This window comes from Amphibalanus amphitrite, unplaced genomic scaffold, assembly GCF_019059575.1.
Source record: "Amphibalanus amphitrite isolate SeventyFive unplaced genomic scaffold, NRLGWU_Aamphi_draft 000183F_arrow, whole genome shotgun sequence".
NCBI lineage: Eukaryota > Metazoa > Arthropoda > Thecostraca > Balanomorpha > Balanidae > Amphibalanus > Amphibalanus amphitrite.
This window is the reverse complement of record NW_024881678.1, coordinates 495,754-523,232: the sequence shown is the minus strand read 5'-3', so window position 1 is coordinate 523,232 and position 27,479 is coordinate 495,754. Positions and strand designations below refer to the sequence as shown.

Genomic DNA, 27,479 nt, shown 5'->3' with positions numbered 1-27,479 from the left:
TCACTAACCCTCCCTCCCACTTTCCCTCTTCTCCTTTCGTTGTCTCTCTCTCTCACTAGGTAGCTTACACATTCCCGTCACCCTGCCGCAGGGGAGAATTTCGTCCTCATGGAGCTGTATCACTCTCTCACTTCTCCCTTCATCTTCGTCGTATGATCGCTATCTAACGCCTTGCCCCATTGTTGTCTCACAGGGGAGAAGTTTGTGGCGCTGGCGGACGAGTTTTTGCGGCAGGGCCTGCGGAAGGGCGCGCCGCCGCTCTTCACCGACATGTCCTCGCTCTACCACGACGCCGAGTGGATCGGCGTCATCGAGAGCCTGGTGCTCGGCTTCGAGCGCTCCCTCGCCGAGACCGGCTACTTCAGCGCGGCAGGTCAGTGGCGACGTACGGTCGGAGTCGATGTGTACAGAGATGGCGGGATGTTGGCTCTACGACTGTGTTGGATTCTGATTGGGATGGGAACTCAGCACTGCCAATGGTTGTATCCGAGATACAGGTGGTTTTCTTGTTCGGCTAATTTAGATATGGCGAGGAAATTTTGATTACTGACCGTAAGGGTGGTTTAATAGTTATCCGAGACTGCGGTTCTATTCTTCATATAACTAAAAATGTAATTGATATATTGGTACATGATTATCATGTTTTATATCCTTCAGGTTATTCTTTCTATCGTTCACAGATGCGGAGGCCAGCAACCCCAAAGAGGCTCCATCGTGTTTAGTATGGACGTATTACTACTTAGCGCAACATTTTGACTTTAAACGTGATATCGAACGGGCACTGGGATATATAGACAAGGCATTAGAACACACCCCCACGCTTATTGAACTTTTCGTCTTCAAGGCCAAGATTTTCAAGGTGAGTCAACAAGATTTTCAAGGTGATTCAAGTTGAGGGCGCTTCACGCACCGCTTCCAACCGCGCTAAACTCGGTGTAATATCTCCTCAGTTTAATTGTACCGCTAGCAGTCACGATTCCGAATCATGAGACATTTCAGAAGAGTCACTGGAACTAGCTTGGGCTTTCAATTCTACGTTTGATCGGCCACAGTTGCATTACGGCCGTGTTACACTAACGTGAGACGGCCATTAATGGTAGCCCGTGTTGGCTTTTCGCCGAGAGGTGTCCCCGTGCCGCTGAGTGGTAGGTGATCTATAAATGTTGCCCTCCCCCTGATGTGTCGCTGACCGCTCGCTAGGTGCTGGGCACTGGACAGTCTGTGTCAGTGGACAATGTTAATGGACAATCTGTGTCAGTGTTGCCCTCCCGCTGTCGGTCACTGACCGGTCGGTTGGCTATCTGTGTTTTTGTGTTGATGTACAACCGATCGGTATATTCTTGCCGGCACTGAATCTGACCCGTCCGTCCGCCGGCCCGCAGCACGCCGGTAACGCGATGGAGGCTTCCAAGTGGATGGACGAGGCGCAAGGCATGGACACGGCGGACCGCTACATCAACTCAAAGGCGGCCAAGTACATGCTGCGCGCCAACATGCTCTCAGAAGCCGAGGAGCTCTGCTCAAAGTTCACACGGGTGAGTAATCGTCAGATGGCGATACTGGTGAGTGGCCGTCAGTCGGGCAGGGAAGAGTACATGTACCAGGAGCGTACATTCATGTGCCAGGAGTGCGTCTTGTACGAAGAGCTACCCACACACAGCCAGGATGTGCTTTCGACAAATAGCCGATCGATACGATGACCCCGGCATGGCTATTGGTTGTATGGGTGATATATAAGAATTGCAGCTTTGTGTGATCTGTAACTCGTAGAACGTTGGAAGCTGCTATTTGAACAGAACTTCTCATCAAGAAGGCTTGGATATAGAGGATTGAGCAATGCGCTTACAGAAGTGTGTTGACACAGCATTTTTTCCACATTCGAAGGTGTCTGTGACTCACTGAATGTGTGTCTAATGAAGCGATACTCTTCTGTTGTCATGCTGTGGAAACTCGTGGATTAAGAAATTCTTTTATTGGAAATACATTGGATAGTATAGTAGATGTTATGCGCGATTCCCCCGATCATTCGACCCTCAAAGCAGCCTGGCCGACCGTCAATCGTTACCATGTTACATGCACATAAAGAGATTGTTGGACCGTAAAGCGCTTTTGTGTTCGAAATACGGGCTCGAAATGATACCTGGCACACGATTGGGGCCTTAACACTTTGGCTTTTCTATGTCACAGTTGAGGGATTGATCTATGCTTGTTGCAAAATGTTCAAAAGTTACGATTTTTGACCGGGAAATTTGTCGTTCAAAATTCCGTCCAAACTCCAAAAGTAGTCTGTAGTGTGTACTGTTTACTGTTTCTCCGTTTTTTCGTATTGTAAGCGTGGATAGCGGGAATGTGACTCGATTCAGTTGGCATGGAGCAGTCTGTGTGTATATGTAGCCCCTCCGCTGCTCCCTGCTGCAGTGATGATTGCTTGAGTGATTCCGCACCGACTTGCGTCGAATACAGAACTCGATAAGTGATCCTTTTCGTCCGATTTCGTATAGGTGACGCTAACTGTCCCATTTTGTCCGCCCACAGGAGGGTGTACAAGCGACCGAGGACCTGAACAACATGCAGTGCATGTGGTACCTGACAGAGACTGCCCGGGCCTACCAGCGGCTCGGGCGCTGGGGCGACGCCCTGAAAAAGTGCCATGAAGTCGACCGGGTGAGTCTGAGCAGCCGTCAAATGGCGGCTTGGATACAGTCGTGCTGCTTGGAGTGTTGGTGTCCGATTAACTGTTATCAGTTTGAAAACGAATTTGTAAATAAAATGTGACTTAGGAAAAATATGAAAACTTTGAACCACTCTGCATGATGACGATTTTTTTCCCATAATTCGGATAAGTATGTAAAGCATTCGGATCAAAGCGGATGACGTTTAGATTTGTCAATTACATGTTGTGTTCCCATGCTTGTCATTGGGCATGCATTTGGGAACCGTAACGCCGTTGAACAGGTCGATTGACCAAATGTTTTCCCCTTATTTCGCAGCATTTCTCGGATATTATCGAGGACCAGTTCGACTTCAACACCTACTGCCTTCGACGGATGACAATCCGGTCCTACGTGGGTTTGCTCAGGTACGTGTCTGCCGAGGTGTTGACAAAGCTTTACCTATTCTCGAAAGCGAAAATATTTTCCAGGATAAACTTATTCTCATCTCAAGTTAGATTTAAACATTATGTGAACAGAGCGCTGACAGTGTATAGTTAATGCATTGGTCTGACTGTTTGTGGTCTCCCCTGTCAGGCTGGAGGACATTCTCCGTCGCCATCCGTTCTACTACAAGGCGGCGCAGTGTGCCATCGAGGTGTACCTGTTGCTACACGACAAGCCGCCCGTGCTCGACAGCGAGGAACAGACGCTCAACACAGGTCAGTCACCGGGGCGGGGCAGGGGTCCGGTGGTGGCGGTCTGAGCCACGTCACAACGCGGCAGGTGTGCACTGCAGCGCAGGTATTCCAGTTTCACTGTGTGTGGACGGCATGTACCGACCTTGCTTATGAATGTAATCCGGACGCTGACGAAAATAACCCCAAGTACCGATGTAGTCGAAAACATTACGCTCTGATCACTGGCGGATCAAGAAAGGCGGTCTTGGATGCTGCGGGAGGCATACCCCCAAAAAATCCAAAAAAAAAAAAAAACTGATCAAATTTCGATTCGTTACCTACATGCAGTTTAACGTTAATTTTTCCTTATTGAATGTTTCGTTTTCGTTTTATTCTCGAAAACGCATTTTTTCATCGATCTCGGGCGCTGCGGTGGGGGGAGGCATTTTCCCCAAATGCCCCCTTTTCCCTGAATCCGCCAGTGGCTCTGCTGCTCTGACCGATTCAAGGATCGCTGGGCTCCTCAAGTATGACGGTACTACCCATGGAATGAAGGCCTTTCGTCGCTCCCATTTTGTTCGTAGAAAATAACTGCGAACGAACTCAGTCCCACTTAGCATGGATAATTCGGCTCGTCACCTTTGCCCTAGCAGACGGCTCGGGATGTTCAACGCTATTTGTTCCATTGTTATAATTTACAACGCTATTTGTTCCATTGTTATCAGCTACAGGTTAACGGTACAAGTTTCCGATACTTGGAACTGCAGTCACGCCCCAGTATCGTATGCACGAGACCGTCTGCCAGTTACCGTCCAACTAGCGTGCGGTCGTCCTGGAACCCAAACAATCCCCCTGTCTTCGTTTGTCTAGGAAATATACCGTTTCTCTCGCCCCATGCTCATAGCTCTGAAAGTTTGGTGAGAGATCGCTTTCAGCGGTGTCGCTACAATATGCCAGTGGTCTGTACTCTGTGGGAGAAGTCGCTGTGGTTTTGTCACGTCGCCTTTCGTTTCTGCTGACGGCTCGATGGTAGTTGTGGATTGGAACAGTTCACACAATCGGCCATCGATGGCTGAAAATCCGCTGTTACTTCCCATGTTCCGTTATTTATGGATCTCTGAATGGGCTCGACGCAAAACATGCGGATGCTTTCAAAGGTTTTGCGGACAATGCCTGCGTTTTCTACAGTTTAAACTTTCTAGCCCTACCACTTTTTTCCTCAAAATTGTGAAAATTTGTTAAGGTCGGGCGCTAGTTATCGACTGATCATAAGCCAGAACACGTTACTACCGTTACGAAGAAGGCCCAATGCTTAAAGTCTGTCTACCGCAATTTCATCATTGTTGCTCTGACAGAGACTGTGATAAGTTAGAGGTTGCATAAGTCGCATCTACTGTCGCAAATGATCATACAGGTTCGTAAGGGAGGCTGTCAAAATAAAACAGGCGAGAGTTCACGACGGCACGGTAGCGGGCCACACTAGCGCTATTCACCCTCCCCAAGCACAGGACAAAATCGACAAGCCTACCGGTTACTTCGTCATAGCGAAGGGTGTTGGTGGTTTCCAACAAGATTACTTTACTAATAGGTTCCAATGGGGATGGGGCGCCGATGTTCCGCTGGTCTTGCCCGGTGCCTTATGGCCACCTGCCGAGATATTCACCCCCTCTGCCGGTCGGCTCCACCCGCCTTCCCAGCGGCCGCTGCCCACCAGACGAATGCCGTGAGTGACGGCAGCTGGGCGCTCGGTCGAGGGGCGTCGGTGGCGCCGGCCCACCGCTGGCCTGTTGTGAAAGGTCTCGGACGGACCGGTGCAACAGAGACGCCGGTGCCAGCGGGTCAGCGCAGGCCCCGTGTGCTCGGTAGGAGAGGGACAGACGGAGCTACGCGCCCTGCATACTCGGCACGGTCGGGACGGGAGGTGGCGGGATGGAGGGATGGAGCGTGGTGTTGGCTCTGCGGTCTTTTTTCGAGACGTTTCGCCAGACGGGTGTGGATTCGAACCTGGCTGAAGTAATGAAGATTTACAGTCTAATTTTTAATCTCATCCGAAAAAAGATTCAAGCAAAAATTAAAAGTCAGATTATTGTATCAAGATCATTATTTCAACCACAAAATCATTGAGTCTCAACAGCCTGATATAGACATTCTAAGTGGATGAAATTATACCGAAGGCACATTGTCTAAAGGGGAGGGGAATGAGTTTTTTTGGGGGGATCGGGACTCAATATACCCTGGATTGGGGCATGCGACGGGGGCGAACGTGCCAGTACGGTTGGCGCCATTGTCAGATGGGATGGAGCCGAGCGACCGGATCCACGCTCTCTGGGGTGTATCTCCGGCGATTAGTGGGAGAGACCATTCACCGCACAATGCTCGGACGACTGCCAACCTGATGTGCTATACGGTGCTCGATCTCAGTCGACTCGGCTGCCAGTTTGGGCGCTCATCTGTGCAATGTAGCGTGTGAGCTGTGATGTAACGTGTGTGATGGTCGGCCCGCGGGCGGCGGCCGGCGCTGTATCTGTCGCTATTTCCTTAGCTCCCGGGCCGGGGAGGGGTGTTGCGCTACTGACTGGCTGGCCTGGGGTCACCGCGTGCCAAGAAGGGAGAAGGAGAGAGGCGCTCTGTGCAGCGCGGCGCCGCCGGTTGCCTCACAGACGGCCGGCAAACGCGGCGCCGGCTCGCGCGCGCATCACCGGAGCGCGCGCGTTGCTTCATGAGAGCCGGCCGCACCGCCCTCCCTGGGCTGTGACGTCACCGGGTGTGGGACACGCCCCGTCGCCGCTCTCTGTTCCTGGAGTGAACCCGGACGGCTGCGGCACACACCCGGAGATTGGGCTGACCGCGGTCTAATCGACTCTGGTCACGGCCGGGTGTCGGCAGCCGCGACCGACCTGAACGGAGGGCAGTGGAGGCGCTGGGGTCAGCTGCCAGAGCCAGCACGTGGTAAGGGCTGCCAGTTAATGAGTTGTGCGAGACTAAGCTGCAGTTACTTGTCTTGCAGCTGGGACAAAAGAAATTGCAACACCTGTATTTCTGAGGGTTGCAGCCACACCTATGACGTTGATGTTCCTGCCCTTTACGAACAAGTATTGTCTCTATTGTCAGTTTGCCGAGGTCTTCCCAAAACGGGGTGCCCTTTAAAAGAAAAAGATCCCGTCTGGCTTTCGACTGTGCAAAGTGCAGTGCACAATGCATATGATTATCCGTGCAAATCACCGTTCACACTGAATTTGAACACCTCGAAGAGTACTAAAGATGTGCCTGGTTTGGTGTCTATAAGGTAAAGCTTCTCAGCATTGTATTCCTTATAAAAGAACTGGGACTGCCACAGTAGTAGGTAGGTGCTGATCGTTTTTTTTTTTTTTTTTTTTAATTCGCGATGTCCTGGTAAATGGCTCCATTGTGCGGCGCTCACAGCTCTGTCTGGTCTTACCAAACTGTCAATTGGACTCAAACAGCGGTGGCTGGCGCTCGTCATTTTGCCCAATCAACTGGTTGACTTTGCGAAAGGCACCAGTACACTGACCATGGACTTGGCGCGCGAGAATGAAGCCGACCTGACCAGGCCCGCCGGCCACGCGCGGGGAGGGGAACAGCTGGTCATACCTGGAGGTGTCAGCGAGGCAACCCCATTCTTGGAGTGTCGGGTCATGTTTGGTTGGAGGTCTGGATTTGTGCGGTGCGCCGGCCCGTGACCAAATAGTGGGGGTGGCGTTTAATCGTACGATGAGGTTAAGGTCTCTGAAGGGACGGCGAGGCGGAGGTCTCGAATCGGACCATGGGGTGAAGGTCTCTAGCCGGCGCGGTGAAACAGAAGTCTGGTAAACGGACGGCCTGTGACTGGAAGCTCTATCCTCACGGTACGATTTCTAAACGGACTGTGTATAACCGGACGAGCGAAAACCGGAGTGTCCGGAAGGCCTAAAACCGGACAGTGTGAAAGGTGCTAAAATAAGCGCAGTATGAAGTATACGTGCCGCTCACACGTAATATGTGTGGTGCAGGACCGGCGCTCTACTCAGGTTTTGGCGTTATCTCGGCTGGAAACCTGTCTCGAATATAGCGTCCAGAGTCGAGTGCGGTCGGAGTCCGGTGCTTTTACCAGCGCTCCGACCTTATCCCTACTAGTGTGATTGATGGCCTTGTCCCGTCCCGTCCCACCGTCTGATTCGGCCGCAGATGAGCGATTCATTACGTCATCATGAGTTCATCGGCTGCGCCTGATCGATATCTCACCAGCCACAGTGCGTTACCACTAATGACTGAACTATGATATGATTCATGCCATCCGTCACACCAAGACACGCTTGATCGTCTATGAGTGGACTGTATTTGCAATTGTACACGACTAATGAACACGATGGATGTATGTACACGGCGGCGACATATGTACAATGAATAACAACAGCGCGGACGGCAATAACAATAACAATGTCGGCCGGCGGGCGGCGAGCGGCCGCTGGCTGCCCGGCCGGCCGGCACGTGACACAGCCTCGGGAACGGCTCGTCGGCCGGTGGTGGGGCCGGTGGCCGCTCAGCGCGCCCTGCCGTCCGTCTTGTACGAGTAGCTGTATCCGCCGTCGTGGTTGGTGTAGGTCATGTAGTTGCCGCTGGCGCCGAACACACTGCTGGAGGCCGGCGCGCCGAACGCCGCCGCTGCCGGCTGAGGCGCCACGGCCGCCGCTGGTGCCGGGTAGCTGTTGCTGGTACTGAAGGACCGCGGCAGGCCGTCCAGATTGTGGATGAGGCCGCCGGTCGGCTGTGCACCCGGGAAGGCGCGGCCCTTGACGTAGGTGATCTGCTGGTGCGTGTGCCGCGGCACGGCTCCGGCGGCGGCGGGCGCGGGCAGGCGGCGCGGCTCGGGCGCCGACCGGCCGGCGCCGTACGGGTCGTAACCGAACTCGGGAATGAAGGCCTCCGGCTGGCGCTGGTGAACTCCGGTCGGCGGTGCAGCGCCCGGGATCACCACACCGTCGTCCGGCTTGAAGCCGGGCGGCGGGAACCGCGGCTGCCTGTACGGCGCCTGGTAGTCGTCGATGGGTGTCGTGTCGATGAAGCCCTCAGCCAGTTCGCCGCCCTTGAGCACGAGCAGGTCGTCGTCGAGCAGCCACACCTCGCTGGGGTGCAGGCCGTCCAGCTGGCTGTAGTCGTCGATATTGTTGGGCTCCGGCTCGTGCTCGCCGGGCGTCTCGCGGTAGTTGTTGTTGAAGAGGATTTCCTGAATGTTGTTGCCGATGGGCCGGAGGGTGACCAGTTTCTTCCCGGACTTGGGCCGGGGCGTGGTAGTGGTGGTGGCCAGCCGGTTGGTCTCGCTGCCGTCGCTGATTCTCCGGCCCTGGCGGGGATTCAGAGGACGGAACCCGCCGGTCTCGGGCCGCGGTGCCACGAAGTGGCTGTTCAGGGCGCCTCCGCGCGCCACGCTACCCGAGAGCTGCCCGTCGGAGAGGCTGGAGTGCCACAGGGCTCCCGTCTGGGGCCGGCCGCTGGCTACCGCTAGCAGCGCGGCCGTCACGCCGAGTAGACTCACTGGTAACATCTGCAACAGAGAGGGCACGGATTCGTTAGATGGCTGCTCACAACCGGGGCGGGTACAGACAGCGCCTCCCCCGCACACCTCGCGTGTTGTGGTTTTCCGTACAGCCGGCGACCCTGACAGTCGGAGTCGGTGTCTGTCGGGGTCACGGCTGGCCCCGGGGCGGGGGCCCGTGCGCCGGCGGGGCACGGCCCGTGCCGATCGGGCGCCGTTCGAGTCACGCTCGGCCGTCAAGGCTGCCGGCCGGCCGCCAGGGCCGTGCACCTTGACATGACGCTCGGCGGCCCCGACGGGCCGCTAACCGGTCCGGCCAGTGGCCGAGCGAACCCGCCTCCCCCTGCACGCCCACCGCCGGCGACCCAGCTTCGTGACCGGACCCCGGCAAACGCCCGAAAGTGCCTCAATCGGCGCTGCCCAAGGGAGCCCCTATTAGTACAGCAAAGAAGCGTCTCTTAGCACTGTTCAAAGATGATTATCTCATCATTACAGCTGCTTTGAGGCGTTCCATCGAACGCGGTCTACTCCCTCCGTGGGGCTTTCATTTGGGGCGACTCAGTAAAAACGTGCGTGAGGTGATACCTTACTATGAATAGAAACCGTCGCACTAGCCATGACCGCCCCGGCGCACCATTGTATGCACGCTCGGAAGGTCTCCCGCATACAGGGCCGCTCCGCGCAGCCACTGACCGTGACCACTCACCGTTCTATCTGGACTGATATCCAATCGTCTCGTGGACCGTCAACTGTCGACTGTCGCTATATCGCTCAGGTGTCGCAGACGACACGCGCAGGTCACCGTCGGCTCGGTACTAGCTGGCGGCCGGCGCGCTGCAGCTGTACTATATACGGAGGTGCTCGGCCGCTCGGGGGCGCCACGGTCGGACCGCCCTGCCGCCGCCGACCGGAGACGTGGGCAGCCACTGTGACGTCAGACCGCCGAGCTGTGACGTCATACTGCTGACGTCTGAGCGGGCTCCAGCCGACCGCAGCTCGGCGCACACCTGCTATTATGGATCGATGATGCGGCGAGGTCGAAACGGTTTCCCATCGGGCGTCTCGGGGATTTCCGTTCCGGGTGCTCTGTTCGCGACCGTAGCTTCACGCTCCTATTAGCTGATCGCACTGCGGCGTACGTGGTTTGTTTATAGATCTCCGAACGCATTTGCAAATGTAATTTATCGGTGTTTTGCTTGTCCAACAACGACGTCATGGCGAAGCCGCTTAAGGTGGCGGGCTGGCCACTTGCCAGTGGCCAATGGCCAACGAACATCATTCGGTATAGGTCTTGTCCGGTGCTGCTGGACGGTACGTCAAGGTATCCTGATTCCCGTGCCTGGTGACGACCGTCGGCATTGCTGTACAGTTTTGGGTTCCGCGAATGTGTCTTTGTCCAGTTTCGACTGTCGGCGCCGCTTCTGTCCGGTTTCTACTGCCGAGTTGTTTCGGTCCGGATTTGAGTGTCAGGGTTCGCTCTGGTTTACCCGTCGGGGGTCGTTTCGGCCATCCGTTTGGCTGTCGTGAGCGTTTCTGTTCAATGTGACTGTCGGGAGTGTTTATTTCCTGTCTGGTATAGCTGTCGTGGGCGTTTCTGTTCTGTTCGGCTGTGAGTGTGGTCTGTATTCGCTTTTGGATGCCGGGGTTGTTGCCACGAGCCTAAAGACTGACTGGGGTGAGGAGCCGACATGGCGCTATGCGCTCGAGCATTATATTTACCTTCTGTTTACCTTCTGCCGGTGCCATCAAGTTACAAGCCTTCTTGAGACTCCTCTGCTCGTTTTCAGGTGTACCTATTTTTATAACTTATCTGTTTCATCGATTTGCACCACTGTCTTCCACGAGTTCAAATCCGTTCACTCCATAAATCTAGTGACTTGTTTGTTAGAAGCCAACGGAGATTTGAAGTCGCAGTGTGTTGTGTTGTCTCAAGAACGCCTTCCATCGAAGAGGATTGGTAACTTTGTCGGCTTGCTTTCTACGCCGCTTACAGCTTTGTCATATCTGGATGATCGCGAGCTTGCCCTATTTTCCAATAGACTGGCAGGCTTGTTTACTGCTTTTCTGCAGTGACGAGCCTTTTTAGCAGCTGCTGATGGCTTTTTGTGGCGGCTTCTGGGAAAGTTATAGCTTGTTGTTCGTCTTACCGTCGAAATAGCAGTTGTAAGGCGTCAATATCAAAGGCATGTCGTAATGTCCAGAGGAATGCTTTTGCGCGGCATGCTGCCTGATGGTGTCTCTTGGTAGGCCCCGATTTGCGCAGTGCGCACTGCCATTTTCTCATTATAATGGTGATACTGGGATATCTCGTCTGGGACTGGAACATCTGGGACAAGGAACCCAGCAATGACGAAAATTGTGCTCAATAATCATTTCGAACAGAACGTAGGTCGACCGGTCTTTAGCTGTAAATTGTGCATTGCACTCGATTGGGATGGAATATCTCTCCTCTTTTTTTTCTGTCCAGTTATGTAATTGCCATGGCAACTGGTATTGTTCGTCAGAACTGCGTGCTGTAGTGCTGGAACCGATGCGTGGCTGTTCATTGTAATGCGTTGAGCATCACAGCACGCAGTGATGCTGAAGCCGGTGGGCGATTGTAATGCTCCGTCGATCGCCATGGTCTCGGTGAACATACCCGAGCGCGGCCGGCCGACCGGTCGCGGCGGTTCCTCGAAGCGCCGCCGTCGCCGGGCGGCTATTGAGCCGGAGATGAGCTGCAAACGTTCGGCGAACGGTGCGCGCCGCACTGGCGCCACACTGGCCCCCGGCGCTGGTGGTGAGATATGTGGCCTGTCCTGCCGCCTCGGTGAAACCCGTGACCTGTCCTGTGATACGGAGACCCATGAGTCGTCCAGTGTTCACAGTCAGATGTGTGGCTTCTTCTGGCGCCAGTCAGTATTGTGGCTTGGACGACTGCCATCGTCAGTTATGTAAGCAGTTTTCCCCTACAATTGGCCCCCAGCATCTCCTTCTGTTGTCATGGACATTCCTGTCACATATCGCCTGTCGCCTCGTTCAGTCATATGATTATCTTATCACCTTTTTGGTTTAGGGTTGTTTGTCCTGACCTGCCCTACAAGGCTGACCTTAACTCTGCTCTGCCGTTGTGAACAGCATTGTGGCCTCTTCTGCTGTCGTCGCGGTCCGACTCTGACCTGTCATGCCGCCACTGTCGAGTCATCAGACCTATCATGCCTCCACTGTTAGTCATTTGACCTGTGCCCAGTCCCGCCGCCCTGGTCAGTCCTGTGGCCCTGCTGTCCTGCGGTCTCGGTCAGTCCTTTGTCCTGTCCCGCCGCCTCTGTCTGTCATTTGACCTGTCATCAGTCCTGTCGCCTTGTCCACTGATACTCGTTTGTTCGGCTGCCCTGCCGTCACGGTCAGTCCGTTGACCTGTCCTGGCGTCACTGTCTGACCCTGCTCCCTTGTCCAGTCCGCTGTCCTGCGTGTGCGTGCCCCCCCCCCCCCCGCTGTCAGCCCTGCACCGGCTGCAGGATCAGACACCTAACGACCTTGTTTGGCGCCTGGCGCCCCTCCCGAGCTATGCGGACGTTTCGTCACTAGTCCTTCGGAGGACACCGCTCGGACCTAGGGTGAATGTCATCGACCTCAGTGTGGGTCGTTATAGAATGATGTAGTGTTACAGGCGGCTATCTCGGCAGTGAACTTACTTCTGCGGTACGTGCGAGATGTGTATCAATTTCATGTGGTGCGGTGGTATGTTATATTGAGAGGTGCCATTTTGACCCCGTTTTATGGCAGGTCAAGATCTTTATTGCGCTTGATCAGAGCCGGGCTAAGTTTAAGGTTGTGCCTACATTGCAGCTTGACGTTTTTGCAGACGAGTATTCCAACGCCTTTTGCCACTAATCGCTAAGCGACCAAGGAGGCCAGTTAGCGTGGGGAAGATTTAGACACCGCGGCACATGGTAGTTAGCGCATACCTGGGCTGCAGGCTGCGCCGCGACGTTCCTGGACGCTCGCCGTGGGCCCGTGGCGCCGTGTCCAGCGGTGCGGGGCCGCCGAGGAAGGCCGGCGACGGCTCAGCGCCGACCTTGCCGTGCCACACGGCGCACCGACGACGTCACCGTTTGACGTCACCGGAGCGGCCGTCGGCGGCCGGGCAGTTCCCAGCAGCCGCGCAGTATATGGGCAGAGCCTGCTCTGGCGACTTCGGGGTGCAGTTTCCGGCGCTCTGGCTGACCGGAAGGACTATATGGGAACGGGTTGAGGTCGGTCTCGACGGCCGGTCGGATCGAAGGCAGACAGCCCGCTGACAGGGTTCAGCCCCCGCCAACGGGCAGTGGATTTACAATGATTTATGTTTGTCCATTTACATTTATCCAAGCGCTACCTGGATGCCAGGTACCTGGAATTGGCTTATAAGCGCAATCACTCTTCTGATAGCAACGGTAGAACTGCGGGTGATACCCAGTGCCGACAATGGAAAAATACGGCATTTTTATGTTATGTTATTAGAAGTTTATCGGGCGATGTGAAAACATATGCCTATTGCCTAGTATGAGTTAAATCCATGGCAAGCTTAATGTGATACGAATATATTAGATAGCATTGTCGCTGATGCGGTAAGCTGCCAAAAGCTAGTGGCTAACGGGTAAATGAAAATAGCTAGGGTATTTTAGCCTCTAGAAACTCGGGCTTTTCAATGCCGAAACGAATAACCTCCACATATGAAACTTTTGACTACGCTGCTAAAACGCTTCTTGTCCATCTACTTCGGAACTTTTTTGGATTTTCAGTCAGATACTTTCAGTTATTTTGGAACGATTGACTGAGGCGGCAGGCTTAGACAGAACTTACGTGGAGGGACGGAACGATTTCAGTTAGAATACAAAATCATTGACTGGTTTTAACGGATCCATCGCCTCTTGGTTGCTAGGTTTCACAATTTCAGCTCATATTCTGTCCCTACTCCCTCTCCGCATTCCGTCTTCCTAGTCCTTGCAGGAGCCGCGATAACATCCCCGGCTGCCGCCTGCGCCGTGCTGGGGCCGTCTCCGGTGAGTTGTTGAACTGTATCCGCGGGGGTGCGCCTACAGGCTCGGTGGGTGACACGCCGGAGAGCAGAGTTAATGACGGCGCCGCGGCGGGTGGCCGGTCGGCCGGCGCCGCCGCGGACCGACCCGGAGGTGCACCAGGTCCGGGAGCAGCCGCCGGTGCGTGCTGCCGCCTCCCCCGGGCCGGCGCCGCCCGGCCGCGGCACAGCACATTCCACCGCCAAGGCCGATCGCCGCGTGGCAGGGCGCCAGTTCGCGCCCCGCCCCAACACCCAGATCGGGGAGCAGCGTTTTACTCATGGGCTCCCTTCTCGGGTCACCGTCATTACAGTGCTAGATGATTTCCCTACGCTTTTCACAAAGTTTTATGCGCGCTTATTACTTTTTAACGTGGTGAGAAGTGGCGTGTCCTCAGTCCATTTTGTTGCAGCTATTCCAACTGCTGCTTCTTGCCTAGTTATTGTAGTTAAGAAGTGTAATTCAGCTGGAATGGCTTTATTATAGCGGGCCAACTTACTTTACCTCATTAGAAGTTTACTCGTAGGGTTTGGTATACAAGTATGTTCTGTTAGGTACGAGGAAACAAGGTAGAAACAAGAGCGTAGCATTTGGTCAGAGCGTAGCATTTGGTCGCTGTTTGCGTCGATCTAAAAGCGGCTCGTGATGTCAACCTAATGAGCGGTTTGCACAATGCACGTTTGCACATAAACACAGCAATGAACCCTGAGAGGGTCAGCTGAGGCCACCTGACGTCAGCAAAGGTCACCGCCAGTTTTTGTCTAATAATGTTACGTAGAAACGGCCTCAGATCTATGCACGTTACCCGGACACAGCCCTCCCGAGTCCGCATATGAATGCAGAATGCCGCATATAAATGAGCGCTGGAGATTGCTACTTCGGATAAGTAGGAGTGTTCGAGTATGTGGTCTGTCCGGGTACTGCAGGCGTCAGATTTGAATGTGGGTCTGAGGACTTCCCTGATTATTTCGGGCGGTGAAATCAAACCCAACTGCGGCGTGCGTGAAAACCCACAGTCGGGCGTGTATGCCTAGCATCCCTACTGGCCGGAGACTTTATTTCAGCATAGGCCGCTAGCCGGCCGAGTGACAACTGGCAACAGCCGCGCTGGGGAGCGGCTATACTGTCCACTGAACCAGGTTGACTCGCAGTCGCGTTTACGGAATATTGCTTATTGCATGGGTATCCGGGATGTCAGAGCCCAAGCGGATTTATTATACCTTCCGGCACCTACCACGTTTGGCGGAATTTCGACAGTACAGGGTGTAACGAAATTATCCGGACATCTATTTTTTCGCCATATCTGCTCGCACAGTTTCTTTTTTAATGTCAGAAACTGGAAAATTGGATGAATGCATACCTCTGGTATCTGCTCTCAACTCAGCAGTGACCTGACCTTGCGAAATGACTCTTGCTCTGAGTAAGAGTCGAGTCGCCGACGGTTTCATATGATAGTTTTCGTTTAAGGCAGTGGAGAGAAGGGAGTACAGTCTCTCGTTTCGTAGTAAGGCTACGTGTTGGTGGCATGGTGGCATGAGCCAGAAGCTGGTCTGTCAGCAGCTGGACATCAGCAGCAGCCAGTAGCACATCTGCCTGAGGCGTAATAAGCTGCGACTTGGTGGCAGACTCAGCCCGGCCTCGATCGCAAAAGGCGCCCTTTGCCAAGTGGTGACGAGAGTTGTCAAGATAGCGACAAGGAAACGGCACCAATTAATCCGCATACTGACTCGAATTCTTACCAAGGCAGATAATAAGAGGCCCACATCATGATTCACCGTTACCCGCCCTTTAGCTTGGTTTTACTGCCCTTCAAACTGGAAAAGACATTGAAATTGATGGGAAAACAACCAGTTCACCACCTTTGGCCTCAGGCCAGGGCGTGTCCACTGGTCGAAGGAAGACATGAATGAGGTGACCTGGTCGGATGGGAAGCTGTTCGAGCTGTGATATCCGTTGAGCCGTCAAATCGGCCATGTGTGGGCTGCCAGCAGCTCGAAGGTGCCGGCCGTCGTCGGCGTCAAACATCCGGCCCAAATCCAGACCTGGAACATGTTCAGCTGCTGTGTAATATTCAAGCTGTTCATGACGACACAGAAAACCACTATCAGTGACGAGTATTACCGGCGCAACATTCTGGCTAGCGATTGGTTGGAGCCACTCAACCAGACGGCACAGGAGGGCTCGGTTTCTGAACGTGTACCGATGCCTGATTCAAGCCGCGCAGTCTTCATGCGGGGCGGCGCACCACCTTCAAGTCCCTAGCAGAATAAGAAGTGATGCCGAGAGGACCTATTTTTCTTCTGGGATAAAGGGCTATGGTTTGGAAATAGTTCCCATGCAATTCCATCGATATCTTATGGACTATTGTCCATCAGGAGATGAATGAGGGGACACCCGCCACTAGCGCCGCCCAACTGTGGGCACAGGTTAGTAAGGCGCTACTCTATATGAAACCCACTGTGCTGGAAAATCCAGTGGCTGGAATGCTCCAAAAATTTGTACCTGCGCTCTTATGAAAGGTGGCTATATAATAATTCAAAAGGCAAAATATCAGAATGTCTTGCTTCTTAATTACAGCGCGAAGAAAGATGTCCGGATAATTTCGTTACACCCTGTAGTGTGACAGTACCAGGGTGGCCGCGCGCTCTGCGCCCGTGGCCGGGCGCTATCCTGCGCCATTTGTGGTCCGTCAATAGGACGTTTGGAGGTATCCCGGCGGCGCGCCCGTGCCCGCGGCGCCCAATGCCGGGCTGTCAGCAATTCGTGCTGTGCCGCCTGGGAACTGGGGGCGACCAGGGCCGGCACACCGGCTCGGCAGTGACTGGCTGGCCCGGCCCGGCACGCCGGCCACACCAGCATGCTGACGAGGCGCTTTTTCAGCGGCAATGGGTTGGTTTGTCTCGACGGCTGCTAGTTTATACGCCACTGTTGTATGACCTGTGCTGTTCTTACTTAGATTCCATGTTGCGATGATTGAAAATTCAGCCGATGTTGAAAGAGGAACCTGTGCTGGTATTAAAATCGACTCCATGCAACTTGTTTTGCCAATTTCCTTGAGGTACTTCGAGAACATGCTGCATCAGCCATGTCTGCGTAGTGCTCGTGCCTGATTGATATGCGCCACTCGGAAATTAAATTCGTACACGAATGGGGTCAGCCAACCCGCCCTAATCCATGACCTCTGGTCAACTCTGCTGTTGTCTTGACCTGGACCCTGGCACCGGCACATTCCGGCCCGGCCAACGCCTTGGGTTGTCCGCGGAACTGCGCGGCGCCGGATGAGTCATACCGGATGAGATTATGTCGGCATCATCATGATACTCCGTGGGTCACGATCCCGAAATAACCCCGAGAACTTGGGCTGGTAATTCCAATGTCCAGAGACTCCTGTCCAACCTTCAATGCGAGAGTCCAAAGGGCGTCACTGGCGACCCTGTCACGCCCCTCTGCAACAGTCACGCTCGCGGGCCAGCCCTATAGCACGTGCCAATTACCGTTGCTGTACACTTATTGTTGGTCATGCAAAGACAAATTGCAGTTTGGCTAGGTCTAAATACAGGTCCCGTTGTCCTTTTTACCGTGTGCCTCATGCAATTGGCTTCTACGAATGTCAACTCAAGTCCCTTTTAAAATTTGATAGTTACGATGTTTCGTCGTAATAGTTCCCTTTCGGTTTCATTTTTTTCGAGAGTTATCTGCAGTATGACTATATTACGTGACAGTTCATTCGACCGACCTCTCTACAATCCAATCCATGGAGCCATTTGCGTCGTTCGATATTCGTCGAATTCGACCAGCCTTGACTAGCTGCAGAGTGTGGACGTGGCCAGTGCTAATTGTGGGGCTCTGGCAGTGCGCCCGCAGTGTGCTGGCGTTGTGGCCTTGTGGACAGCCCCCTCCACGGCCGGCCAGCCGTCAGCGACCACAGCACGCCCGGGACAAATCGGCTCACCGCGCCCCACCGGTGGCCATGAGCGTCACATGCCGCACTGTGCAGCGTCCGGCCACTCCCTGACGGGCCGGCCACACGACCAGTGGCGTCTTCGAGCAGCTGTCCGAGACGAGAAAAGTCGGAAATGCGCCGGTCACTCATCAACATAGCCCGTAAAACCCCAAACATCGTTATCACGAAAGACGTCGGATATTCCAAGGCGTGGATGTATGCATTGCTGGTTACCTTATGCATAGTTATGTGCTAGGTGTTTGTACTCGTACTCATGGGATGTTTTTGTTCTGTCAAGATTATGATCCAGGATTTTCCTGGGATGAGCAAGGTAGTCACGAGGAGACTTAGTTATGTCTCAGTCACGATGACGACGTTACGTCTTACCATGTAGGAAGCGTGTACGGTGTATTACACGTAGGTACAATGTACAATCCTACATTTAGGAATGGAGTAAGGGCAGCGTGTTTTATCTGGGCGGGTATTCGACGTCAGAGGGCATCCCATGTTTTTTTCGAGTTAATTTTTACGGCTCTAAGTGATAAACCTTCCTGCTCGGTCGGTCTGCGTCGCCTCTCCATTTCTCGGAGGCCCTCCACGTGTTCCGGCATTTGTTTGTCTTCTCGACACAGTGGGGTTCAAGCACCCTTTGCACACAAACACGGCACTGCACGCACGGCGCAGGTGTATTCACGTGCAGTGGGCCGGTAGTTAATGGGTGTGTTTTGAGCGGCGGCGCGCTCCACGTGCGTCACCGGCCGCCTGGACGGTGTGCCGGCGGCTCCGACACCCGCCGAGGGACCACGAACCTCCATTGTGCAGTGCAATCAGTCTCCGAACGACCCGAGTGCGAGCAGCGGTGACGTCAATGGCTCTGACGTCAGAACACGCATAATGACTGCGTCAGAGCACGCATAAGACTGTAGTCTTCTTTTTGCACGAGATGCATTGATGAACACTTATCCAAATTTCTTCAAATCAGTGCTTGTTAAAAGTACGTCATTACTTGGAAATGAATAGACATTTAAGCTGAAAATTAGCTCTTTTGAGTCATTAGCGACCTTCTCTAAGCTGCTGCGACAGAAGTGGGTGGACCAAAAAAAGTGGTGGACTGATGCTTGCAGAGCGAATAGTGTTTACAATATTTGTGCTGTTTACAACATTGCAGACGCTGAATAGAGTCGCTCCAATTGGTCATAGCCGACCTCTATTCTAAGTTGTTTGTTCGGTTGTAAAAGGTAGTATAATAGACAGCGTATCTGTGTTTAGGTATTGCTGTTCGTATTTCTGATATCATTGATGATTGATAATAAACCCGCAAGGATTTCTAATCATATCTAGTTATGGCAAGCGAAGTTGCGCTCAATGGGTAAGTAGCAGGGCGTCGGCTCTCAGTCCAATGCACCTGGGTCCCGCTCTTCATCACGAGAGCAGCCAGCGCTGGGTCCAGTGCGTTCAGACCACTGCTGCCGTAACTCCCCGTTAATCACGCTGTGCTGGTGATTGTCAAAACAACCCGTGCTCGCCGGCCGTTGGGTAACGCCCCGATGACGTCACGGTGACTCTGTTGATGTTTCACTCGATCGCCGGGGGCTGAGATACGGTACGGACCGGGGGCGCTGGACGGCGCGCGCGTACCGGCCGTGTTGCCCCACGCAGTGACGGTCACACACACCCGGCGGCTGGCCGGCACTGTCCTGCCGCTCCAGCCGTAAATATCCAATGTTTATTACACGGGTGGTCCGGTCTTTGGCCGGCTGTGACCGTTAGCCGAGCAGAGGCACAAAACTCGTTCGGTGACGTCAAGGCTAACTTGGTGCCACTGCACAGAGTTGGTGTGTGTCCATAGTTGACCAAATCGGGATAGGGCATTGGACAATTTCTGGAGACATCAATTACCATTTACCTCAAAAGTACTTCATATGAGACAAAAATGTCCGTTGGCGTAGGTGCCGATCGGGAGGCGCATTAATAATTCAACATGCGAATTGTATGGTCAGGTGCGCATCATGAGAGCATGACATTGATCAATGATCAAACATCATCGGTACTTTCCTCAACAGGCCGCCCGGATCAATGATCAAACATTGTTGGTACTTCCCTGAACACGGGAACGCCCGACGCGTTCCTTCCATCTTGTCACTAGTGTTTAGCACAATATTTCTCCCGGCACCCCTTCGCCGTCTATACCCTCATGTGATGGCTCCGCTCTTTCTGCGCGTCGTGGTGTAGTAGAGGAGAGGGGGGACGATGACCTGCCGTGTCCGAGGACGCCCGGCCTTCTACTCTGTCCACGGAACCTGTGGACACAACCTCCGGCGTATCCGTCCGTCCGGCTGCTTCCGCGTGTGGCCGCGGCGCCCAGGGAGGCTCCCAGCACCGGCGGCGACGGCAGTGACGCCGCCAGACCGGCGACTGTTTGGCACCGCGCTGCGAACCGGGTCAAGGCATCTTCCCGGCACGGCACTCGAGCGGGGCAGTGGGCCGGCGTTGGGGAGGTATGGACAAAGCCGAGTTATGAATGTTGGGCGGGAATGGACCCACGGAAATCGCCTATCGCCGGAAGGGACTGGTGCGTTTTCCCTCCGCCCATCAAAATACTAAAGAAGGATGCCAAACGCCGAGGCTGTTTGTATCCTCCGTCTCCTCGTGCAGTCCAGAATTTCCGACTCAATGACTCACTTTAATTTTATCCAGTAGCTCGCTGAGCAGTACCGGACCTCTCATATTCCGTCCGCGGGCAGCCGCCACTCACAGCTGTAATGTCGGTCAAGGTGTCTGCGTCCTTTCCGTACTCCGTGGCCTGCGGCTGAGGTAATTCTCTGTAGTATTCAATAAAATATATTACGTCACTCTGAACCCATGTGAAAAGTACTCCATAGATGGTCAAACTATTTCAATTAGGGATTGCTGCTAATGATGTATGGTTTTCCCTCGGCCAGATGCAGCCGGCCAGGAACTCTCCAGGAAAATACGTTCCCGAAAGCACGTTAGTCTGAAATAGCGTGAGGTGGTTTGTTGAAATGATTCAGTATGCGGATTTCCGCTATTGGTCTGTGGTTTTCAGTGGTCATCCTCATTCTTCACCCTTGTTGTGGTTGGTCCCATGGGCGATTCTTCTCAGTCGTTGGTCGTGACCGTAGCTAAACATTTCCAGCCCCTCAGGACGCGAGTCGCCCTCAATTCTGAGACTCGGCCGGCTCCCCTGTCCGTGTGGCAGGAGGGGGGGGGGGGAGGGGCGGGCTACGGCAGCAGCTCCTGCTCCGTGTGTCGGCGGACGGACCCCACCAGCAGCCCCTGTTCCGTGTGTCGGCGGACGGACCCCACCAGCAGCCCCTGTTCCGTGTGTCGGCGGACGGACCCCACCAGCAGCCCCTGTTCCGTGTGCTGGCGGACGGACCCAGCAGTCTGTTCCGTGTGGTGGCGGACGGACCCGGCAGCAGCCCCCCGACCCCGACCGGCCTCGGACGGCCTTGGTCGGCCTTGCTGGCCGGCCGGGAAGGGTGACGACCGCTGCGGCTCGTCCAGTCACGTGCGCACCCGCCGGCGATATTCGCTGGCCTGTCCACTCGGTACAAGGGTGGCCTTGCTGAGCTGGGCTGTCCGGCCACCCAGTACAGACTCGTCCCTGCCGAGATCGGATATCTTTTGATCGGATACCTGCCCGGTCTAAATTTAGACTGCTTTGGTTCTGGGTTTGGTATTTGCATTACCACTTGGCAGGCAATTTGTATTCATGATGCATTCTTGTGATTCAACTCACGCATGTTGGTATTGGTCTTGGTCAAGATTCTTACACAAAGTCTCGGTACTTACCTCACATAACGGTCCTACCTGATGGTATATTGGTATGTCATGCTTTTTTTTCGTGGGAACATTGACAAGTGCACAATACACAATGCACAGCCTGTTTGGTCAGATGTCTTGGACTCCTGGGTACTTGTAATGGTAGCGGTACTTACTGCTCACCAACTCCTGGTTGGGCTCCTTGGAGCGTTATTTCACCATAGTAACGCTACGGTCTAATGGCGGCCTGTTGTGAAGTCCTAATGGTAGTCACAATATGAATTGTGGCCAATAGTTCGGGCATGTTCAGAAGTTTTTACCGAGCACCCAGCGGCTGGGAGGTGTCGAGCTGGTGGTTTCGTTGTAACTCTGCTTACAATCATTCTTCTACTAGAATAATTGGCTGTTATCCTGTATGCCACTGAAACCACTAGCATAAACTGGCTGCCCGGATGTTTCATCATACAGTGCGTGTTTGCTGCATCCTACTACCGTTCACACTCGGGCCGCGGTTCACTGTTGGGCCAGCCGGTGCCGAGTGAAGGGGCGATGCATGTGGCGTGCCACCGCCTGGTCTTCCTCACATTATGCTAGCGGTAAAGCCGTTTCCAGAATCCACCTCACCAGTTAATCAGTGTGGCTTTGTGGCCTTTGATCCTCGAAGTGCATGTTAGCACGGCCTTGCGAGTATTCAGGAGGATAAGATGAGCCCGTTGATCAGTAGTATCTGGTGAGCCGACAGAAATGGCTGTGCTCTCAGCGGTCAGTCCGGCGTGGGAGCCGACTGCCCCCCTCCCCCCCCCCCCGACTCAGACTGCGATGGTGCCAGATTGGCCTCAGTTGATAATAGCCAGACGGAGTCGGTGGTTTTCCTTGACCAATTATAGCCTTTTCTGATTTAACAAGGCCGATATCCCGCAAAACACTTGTCCAATTTGATCAAAGTATTCGTGGATCTGTGGTTGTGCTCTGTTGCCCCTCACAGTGACTTTTCGTGTGTTGAGCTGGCTGGTACGTTTTCCTGGTCGGGCGGCGCGGCGGTCGTGGCGTGTTGTCGGCACGCGGTGACCGGCCGGCCGGCGGTCGACCGGTTCTCGGAATGCCGGACACGCCAGTGACAAGGCCGTCCTGGAGGCCGCCGATCTGCCGCCGGCGGCGCCGTCTAGTCGTCCTGGACTGGACGCGGCCGCCCTGTCCGGGGTGCACCGGTTAGCTGGCTGTCCGGCTATACTGTCCGGTGGCGCCGGTTGGATGTCCTGGACTGGACGCGGCCTCCTGTCCGGGGTGCACTGGCCGGCTGGCTGTCCGGCTATCCTGTTCGGCGGCGCCGGTGAGGTCTCCTTCCCGGGTTGCTCCGACTGACCGTCCTGTCCGGCTAGCTTGACTTGCTGCGCCGAGAGAATGCCTTGTCGGAGCTGACCGGCTGCCCTGCGTGCCCGCACTGGCCAGCTGTTCTGCTCGGCTGCCCTGCCTCTCTTGCTACATCTGCCTCTCTTCTCCACGGCCAGGTCGCCTGTTCTGCTGACATACGACGTGATTCTACGCCGCTACAACTACAGGGTGTCTCAAAAGTTCGTTCACAGGTACCAGCCATGCTTTTTTGTCAATAATTCTGAATCAACAAGAAATTAACAGTCGAAATTTTGCATGGGCATTGGTGACAACCTTCCTCAAGCAGTCTCATTGTTTTCAAGTGCATTCGACCCTTCATGAGCTCACAAAAAGGGTTCACCTCTGACCATGGGTCAGGCACGAAAATGTAGGTTGCAAAGTCGGGTATGTTGTGAAACTCTCTGTTTCAGGAGTAATGGGAATGGTTAAGTCGGACATGACACATGGCTAAGTGTCGGCGAGGATGAGTGCAACATGATGATCATCTCATAAAAACGGTGGCTAAAATTTTTGAAGGACGAAACCATGCGAGACTAACGGCGTTTTGAACGACCCTCGCACGACAGCAGACTCGTGTTCCGGAAAGCAGCTGAAAATGCGGTCATAACTATTGAAAACTGGCAAGAAGGTCACATACAGAGGTTACCCATTTTCAAAAAGTGCAGGTCATCGTAAAATAAAGACAAATTATAATTCAAAATTGTTTATACTATCTATAACGCTAATTTTTGGGGTCAATAACACAAAAATCGTCAATGCCAAGGACACCTGACCCTCCAAAAGTGTCAGTTATTGTAAAATTTTATCTAACGAAGTTTCAAGAGGCAGATCTGCAGCGAATAATTTTCTTTTAAACAAAAAATCCCGATAAAACCACACGATAGACAGGTTTGGGCCGTTTACAAAGCAGAACATCTCCCGAGGAAAACACTCCGCAACCGAGCGAAGGTCTTGGCATGGGGAATGATGAGCGCTTGGAATTTGCAAAATTTGCACAATGTGTCTGAGAAACAGACGTCCGACACATTCTGCTACCATATGATGCAAAAAATTTACTCCTGGTACTTCCCGTTTGTTCAGGACTGGGGTCGTTTTGAAAAGGAAAATGGCGCTTGGGATGTCGGCGCCAGTCATTCATGAAGGAGTTAGCGCCAGAGGATGCCTACAAAATACTCAAGAATGGTGTCGATGCAAGCTGTCGGCTTTCAGGGAAAATCAGATGTTGCCGGGGAACTAGTTAAAACTAAATCCGACGCAGAAACTGCAGGGGATTCCCCTGCAAGAGCTTGAAAGCTGGTAACCTTTTATCAGCCTCCGGCAGCTGACGGAGCAACAAAAATCGGTATGGGCAAATATTTTTGGAGATACAGCAAAGGGGTTGGTTTCCAACCTTCTTAATCAGTTGTCAAAGCATGCATATTTGTCTGGTGTACACACAGACACCAAAACCTTATACTTTTGGCCGGTTCTTATATGCTTTATTGGCATGGGAAATGTGTGAGCGAACTTTTGAGACACCCTGTACTCCTTCTGCTAGTTTGGGGACGGGGGCTATCGGGTATCGCTATTGGGATCAGTACTCCGCACTTCAGGACTATTGGGCTGGCTGACGCAGTGACCTTCCTCCGACCTACCCGCTGATAGCGTGCTTTGAGGTTAGGCGTTGGCTACCAAACTGTCTCGGGGAGTCCTCTTCCTGCTTGGAATAACCCGTGGTGGTATCTATTCCTGCGTCCAGGTAGCTGACATCGTGACTTGGACCGTGTTCTTTGAGGACGCTCCAGCAGTCCAGCACGAAACACCGGTGTGTGGGATTTAGGCGGGCGGCCGACGCCACGCTGTGCCACCTCACCAACAGCAGCAGCGGCAGCTGCCGGACCGTGGCGCCGCGCCTCAAGGACATCGCCGCCGTTATCGTTGTCACCCGAACAGAGCTGATCCGCCACCTCGAGCGTATGCACAAGGAACGGACGTGTTGCCGGGCCGCAGCCGCGCGAGGTGGCATAAGCCGAGCCTCGCCCACAAAATATCCGTCCAGCTACCGACTACAACCCGCCGGCGACTGGCCAAATCCTTGACATTTGTCAGGGCTTTGTTTAAACTCCATGAAAGCGGTCCAAAGCGGGCCGTGGCGGCACGTTGTTGAATTTTGCCTGAGATGGTTGCCCTTGACGCGTTGTGGACGCGGTACGCCGGTGATGGCTCGATGCAGCAGGGCGTGATATTAATGGTGCGGGCGGGCGGCGGTGGCTGCCGGAGCCGGAACTGGGCGAACAATAGCGCGGCGCGGCACGACTCAGAGCGGTACCTCACGCAGCGGAGATAAGAGCCGCCATCTCCGTCAGGCTCCACGTCACCGCCGATCGGGCATCCGAAAAACGCCCACAGTGGCATTTAACGAAAGGATTTTTGGTGGCTTTGATACCGTATGTTTAGTAACAATGAATCGCTACACAGATAACAAGCTAAAAATGAGTCGTCGTCATCATCACCTCTTCATCATCACCAATCCTTGATCACCTCATTGGTCTCGAGTTACTTGGTAGCTCAATTACATTGGCTGTCACTGGTCACAGTGATACAATCAGAATACAATGATCACTGATCAAGCTGTTGTTTTTATTGTGTTGTTGCCATCCTTACCGTGCGCCCGGCCCGTTCTGTACCGATCAGCCGTTATTGTGATTGCGGCCCCATATTGCCTATCAGCTACCACCTCCCCCACTCATACCCTTACGTAACCAGTGCGTGTGTTGGGCCATCTGTGTTTGGTGTGTGCCGCTGCCATGGGGAGCGGTCAAATTAACCGGCTGGGCTGTAATTTATCACACCCAGAACTGCGAATGCCGTGCTTATTGAGGTGTCTCGCCCCATTGCCCAAGCGCAGGCGGTGTCGGTGAAAGGCCGCCCTCCCGCTGTGATCCGTACGGGTCCCGTCGGGGTCTTCAGTATGTGATTGCTGCTGATGACCGGGCTGCGAAATGACGACTGAAGAGTGTCTTCGGAGAATTGAGATGCGTCTGATGTCTCCCACACCTCGTGGATCTTCGGAGTGCTAGTGCGTCATGTGCGGCAATTGGGCGAAACAGCATCAACTCCTTCAATGTAATTTATATTACTCGTTGATAAGGTGATACGCTTATGCGCAGCGTGGGATGCGATTTCACGATTATTTGCTCCATCTAACCACAAATCAGTAGGAGTATTTCATGTGAAATGCCGATTGGTCATTGGTATAGCTGCGGCAGCCGATTGCCGAGCACCCGAGCATTGGAATCCCCGAGTTCATCGATGATAATTAAATCGTTCAATCGCTGGCACGTTACGGAGATGCCACTTGGCTCGCTCGAGGACGGTTTATAACCCTCTTCCCGTGAGGTTTGTTAGATAGCGTAGACCGATGAGCGTGTCGCCGCCACTTTTGGCGGTTCGCTGTTCATGCATTTTTGTGCATGTTACCTGACACTTTACTCCGTTGCTGTGTAAGGTCGGGTCACTGGGTCGCTCATAACTTTACGTGAACCGTTGCCGGCACGTCACCCTCGACGGCACAGTGGGAGGGCCGGCGCCGCTCGTCTCCGGTCGGCTGTGAGCTCTGCCCGGGCCGCCAGGGGTGGCGATGACCTATTCCTGGGCTGCAGCCGCTCACCCCAGTGCCGCATTCCTGAGCGAGCTGGCTCCCGCAGCGCAGAAGCTACCGCCGTGCTGCCCGCGCCGTCACTCGCTCAGCCCTAGGCAGTTGAGCTGCTCCGGCTCCAAACACGCTCTCGAGGCTGGAGCTGACGACCCGCCAGTGGGGCTCGTTTGCCGTGTGCATTATGTGCAACATCCATCCATACTCTGTCACATATTTCCCAGTATTGCATTGTAGTGAGCAGGGCGGTGGGAGGCGCGCACGGGACAGTGAAAGGCACCTTGGGCGGCGTGTAGTGTGCGCTCTGCGCTCGGGCGGCGGCAGACGGCACGGCCGGCGCGCGGCGGCGCGGATGACGCCGGCGCCGGATGACGGTGACGCCTGATGACGGCGGCGCCGGCTGTCTGCGGCGCGGCCTTCTCGCTGGCGCCGCTGCCAGTGCCGGCGCCGGATTAGTGCTGTCGTACGCGGCCGTACGCGCCGGTACGAGCCGTGTTTAGGCACCGCGGCTCTCAGTGCTGAGTTATATACGAGTAGCTGGAGAAATGACGGTGACGGGATGGCGAAAACTGGCATTTTCTGAATGCCAATAGTGGCAGTCAGAATAAAACTGACATCCGCTCATTTTCTGAATGCCACTATTTTAATCATAAAGTTTTCCTTCAGGAACGTGGTTTCCGACTAATCCAACTGCACCTTCGTGTGCTCATTTCAACTCACTCGCCACTGGCATAACGTAATGAACTTTGGACGCAAACTTACTCTGAATTCGGTGCGACCTATAACCTCAGTAAACAAAGTAGCAACAAACAAGCAAACAA

At 54.1% G+C, this 27,479-nt stretch overlaps 2 protein-coding genes across 2 annotated transcripts in view; one reads left to right on the top strand and one right to left on the bottom strand.

Moving 5' to 3' along the window:
* LOC122384210 (N-alpha-acetyltransferase 15, NatA auxiliary subunit-like) overlaps positions 1-27,479 on the top strand; it is a 43,858-nt gene that overhangs the window by 11,164 nt on the left and 5,215 nt on the right. Inside the window, exons 7-12 of the mRNA XM_043371330.1 lie at positions 194-373; positions 681-859; positions 1,383-1,535; positions 2,536-2,664; positions 2,991-3,079; positions 3,249-3,373. Of these exons, the coding sequence (XP_043227265.1) occupies positions 194-373; positions 681-859; positions 1,383-1,535; positions 2,536-2,664; positions 2,991-3,079; positions 3,249-3,373 (855 nt within the window). The remainder of the gene's footprint in view (positions 1-193; positions 374-680; positions 860-1,382; positions 1,536-2,535; positions 2,665-2,990; positions 3,080-3,248; positions 3,374-27,479) is intronic.
* On the bottom strand, positions 7,649-9,718 carry LOC122384211. Its single transcript, XM_043371331.1, has 2 exons — positions 9,571-9,718; positions 7,649-8,873 (listed from the first exon to the last, which is right to left on the bottom strand). Exon 2 carries the CDS (start codon positions 8,871-8,873, stop codon positions 7,872-7,874), a length of 1,002 nt encoding a protein of 333 aa, XP_043227266.1. The 5' UTR covers positions 9,571-9,718; the 3' UTR covers positions 7,649-7,871.